Source organism: Vicia villosa, linkage group LG2 (assembly GCF_029867415.1).
Source record: "Vicia villosa cultivar HV-30 ecotype Madison, WI linkage group LG2, Vvil1.0, whole genome shotgun sequence".
Taxonomy (NCBI): Eukaryota; Viridiplantae; Streptophyta; class Magnoliopsida; order Fabales; family Fabaceae; genus Vicia; species Vicia villosa.
In genome coordinates, this window is record NC_081181.1 from 155,103,657 (window position 1) to 155,108,031 (window position 4,375).

At 36.0% G+C, this 4,375-nt stretch overlaps 1 protein-coding gene across 1 annotated transcript; it reads right to left on the bottom strand.

Moving 5' to 3' along the window:
* Positions 1-1,844: 1,844 nt before the first annotated feature.
* On the bottom strand, positions 1,845-3,792 carry LOC131650400 (uncharacterized). Its single transcript, XM_058920112.1, has 3 exons — positions 3,323-3,792; positions 2,837-3,247; positions 1,845-2,664 (listed from the first exon to the last, which is right to left on the bottom strand). Exons 1-3 carry the CDS (start codon positions 3,790-3,792, stop codon positions 1,845-1,847), a joined length of 1,701 nt encoding a protein of 566 aa, XP_058776095.1.
* Positions 3,793-4,375: the final 583 nt, after the last annotated feature.

Here is a 4,375-nt window from a genome sequence, read left to right on the forward strand (position 1 = left end):
TTGTGCTCGTTTAACCCTTGCCGTTCCTTGATACTTCTGCTTCATTGAGTCCCAAATGTTCTTTGACGTTTCTTTCTTCAAGATTGTCTCCAAGATAGATCTATCAATTGCTTGAAAAAGATAATTTTTTACCTTTAAATCCTTGAGTTTCTGATCTTCAACAGTTTTTCTTTGTGCCTCAGTTGATTCTGTACCCCCAACTGCTGTAGGGATCCCATTTTCAACCAAGCTCCAGTATTCTTTGGATCGAAGGAAGTTTTCCATGAGCATTGCCCAATGATCATAGTGACCATCAAACTTTGGAATCGATGGTTGAACAAAACTGCTATTTTCTGCCACCTGCTTGAAAAGAGTGATGCGTTTCAAGTATTGATCAGGCCCCTTCTAGAGGAGCTCTGATACCAATTGTGAAGGATACGTGTTTACAGAATAATAGGGAGAATATTTCTTATTGAATTGAACAAAAGAAATGGCTCTTAAATAGCCTTACAGAAACTGAATCAGAGAAAAAATAGCCCACTCTAACAAACACTAAAAATGTGGGATAGTGGCAAGAGAATAGGTAAAAGCAACAACTCACTAACAGCACTAACATTGCTTATTCTAACTGACAGTAAATTAAAGTTAAATAAAAAACAATTTTAACAGGAAGAAGAATGTGTTTGATTACATGTTTCTGTCACCAATTGAGCGTTTAACAGAAGCTCCAAAACCAATTTTCTGCCGCGAAGTGGGTTTTCATCAAACACACGCCAAAGAGAACACTATTGATGAATAAGAATAATAGTATTTAATTTTTTTTTAAATGATTGTTAACAATTTCTTTAAATCAACATGAGTTGTTATAACAACTAAAAAACAATTCTACGCAATGACTAATACTAGTAATATCTTAGAAAATTTTCTTGCCACCCCCTCATTTATAAACGCCACCTCCAAAGGATGCATTTTTACGACACTACCCTTATAAAATACCGGATTTTTTAAATTTTATGTTCCGTATCAGACATTTTACAAGGGTATCGGATATTTGGTTGGATTTATCATTTATTGCACCTGATGATCCTTACTAGAAATTTGGAATTTTCGGTATCAGATATTTAAAAGATCCGGTAGGTATCACCAGTTAATGTTAATATCGGAAATTGAAAATATCCGATACCGGAAAATATACCTGATATTTCAAATTTCCGGTGTGCCTACAGTCTAAACAAATACCGAAAATTTATGGATAGTTCAAATTTTTCATAATAGAAAAATATCAGAAATTAAATATATAAATAGAATAAATGTCATACATATCATTACTCAATCACAACAGTTTTTGCATCTTTAGAACTCTTCCCAGACAATTCTTCTCAGTGTCTAAACCGACCCGCGTATGCTGATTCCTAAGCTTTTGCATCATTAGAACAATTCTTCCTCCAACGAACAGTGACGGAAGGCAGTGGACTATCGGGTCTCAACTTTACCTGAACCCAATGATTACGGTTGACAAAACCAACAGCAATGATGGTATGTTGACTCGTGTATGGGGGTGGAGCTATGAGAAGCGGGAAAAATATTGTGTTCAATGCCACAGAAAGATAAACAAATACAACATTATATCTAGAAGCAATAGGGTAACCCATATCCGGGATCGACATCTATTTCTCCATATCCTGATTACTCAAGTGTGTTACGGGTAATGAACTACTAACATCAGAGACAGTTTCATAAAACAACTTGAAAAACAAATTTGTGTGTTGTTGAATTTGAGTATGCAACTGTCTCCGAACATCATAACATGCATCTTCTCCCCATCCTTATGCAGATGAAATACAACGGTAACCACAATTTTCATTCTATTCAACATCAACAATTACATTGATAAATGGATGAAAGAAAGAAGGAAACTGAGACAAGTACTTCCCTTTTGCAGATTTAGTAGAAGGTTGCTTACCAATCGGTATGGCTGACGATTGACTCCCACTAGGTTGTGTGCATGATCTCTTTGTAGTCTGACTTTCCTGCGAAGCATCAGCATATTCCCACTGACTTGGATCACGATGAACATCACTTTCTTCCCTTTTTCTACTCTTCTTAACTCCTTTCTTTGGCTTGTATTTCACCGGCGGTGGACACATTGAAGATGTGGATGGATAAGCAATATCACAAACTTTTTTCTTCAATGCCCTTTGACCCACAATATCCATAGTACTGAATTGTCGCTTCAACTCTTCGCACTCCTCTTCTAAATCCCATTTGCTCTCGTCATGACTCACCTTATATTCTGAAATTTGCAATTTTGTCCAAAACACATGAATAAATTCCAAATGTATAGGTATGGATAGAATCTGGTAACCGCCGAGCTGACACGCACACGGTAACTCATGTGTTCTTCTAATGTAGCAACCACATCTCTGCTTGCTCGCACCAACAAATTTGACTCTTTCTAGTTCCTTTCTAATGATTTGTATACACTGCCTTGAAACAAAATTGTGCAATTTAGAATAGAATGGAGTGTTATACTGATGCTCAATATTAACGATACTTTTTTTAAACGACACTCTTATGGAACCTAGCTGCAACCCCAACATTGTATTCATATCCTCCCAACTTGCACATAAATCACCACGACTTGTCGTTAACATGTTCTTTAGTCTCCAATGTGCAGAATTCACCCTAGAAATCATAGACACACACATTAAATATACAACTCACAGATTAAGATAAACAACTTCATGTTAGAAGAATATACATGTTTGTTGTTGTGTTCCCTAAATGAGTGACTCTGTTAGTCAATGCAGCAACAAATCTTTTTTTATATGGAGTTAATCATGAATCTTTCACATACTTGACAAATGATGGAATATCACCACATACACTCTCTAAGTGGTTGAGATGTACATCAAATTCATCTTCTGTATTTGAATACATCATGTTGTTCCGTTTATCCATGACATGTTCTTGTCTTTCTGATTTGACATACTCTTTACATTTCATGCTAACATTTTTTAAAATATGAAACGTACACATCAAATGAGACGCATTTTGAAACACAGATTCAATGGCATTCATTAATGCAAGTTCCTGGTCGGTCACCATGACATCTGGTAGCAACTTCTCATAATAGAACAACTCCTTGAGCCTCTCTAGTGCCCATGTGAATATCTCCTCCCTATCGTGTTCCAAATATGCAAAAGCAGCTGAAAACGTCAATTTAGTTGATGTAACACCAATAATCTCAAGCAGTGATAGTCGGTACCTGCACGATTAAAAAAAGCATTAAAAAATCTCAACATATTTTTAAGATGGGAGAAATTAATATTAGTATTCTTACCTGTTTGTCTTGTACGTGCAATAAAAAATCAACACCAGAGGAAGCATATTCAACAACTTGACATAGTCAGGGTGTGTCCAGAAGATATCAGCCACAATATCTGAATTCTCCTTATTTCTAGACCAACACATGTATTTCTCTTGGTGAATAAGGCTCAATAAAATTTGCATCTCTGTCAGTGCACCCCTTTTGCCCAATCTGTATGTTGATCTAGCTCGGTATATTTGGGTAATACTCGTGAGGTTTTCTGGGTCTTTGTCTCTCATAGCAGACGCGATGTACCTTGGTGCCATATTGTACTTCGTCATGTCATTCACAAATTTTCTTTCATCATCTTTTAGACGGCCCAAGATGTCATAACCTAACATATCCTTAACTAGTCTATGATTATGCATCCCATATTTAACCATCACCTTCCAACCAGTACCACTTGGAACAGATCTCACTCTAAATGGACATCTAAGCTTCATAGTGTAATTTCCATAAGAAGCGGTCGTAACTTCATTTTTCTTTTTATAGTTTCCTCATCTGTCACAGCCCATAATCAATTTATCCTTCCTCCCTCGCATTCCATTAGCAGAATCGGACCAGATTGTAACAACAACAACACCATGACTTCTTCCAATAGCATGTGTTCATTCTAGAACCTTTTCTCGTGATTCAAAAATCTGATAATCACAAAAACTTACAATTACATAACTGCATCCATTTATAAAAAAACAAAAAAAAAAGTATGAAGTGAGGTAAGCATGTTGTATCTATCACGAAGTACTGCGTCAGATCACTGCAAGAATCAGTAGAAGAAGTTGAAACTGCCGGTTCATGACCGCAAAGATATAAAACTTCATCTGTCATACCGAAAATTTTAGGTTTTAACGAAATTTCCAGTAAACACTGGAAATTTGGAATTTTCGGTATTGGGTTAAATACCTGAAATTTGTGAAATTTCTGGTACGGGGGCAATGAGTTTCGTAAAAGTACCAAAACTTTTAAAATGTCTGGTAAATTGCATTGAAAATTTGGAAATTCCGGTATTGGGTTAAATACCTGAAA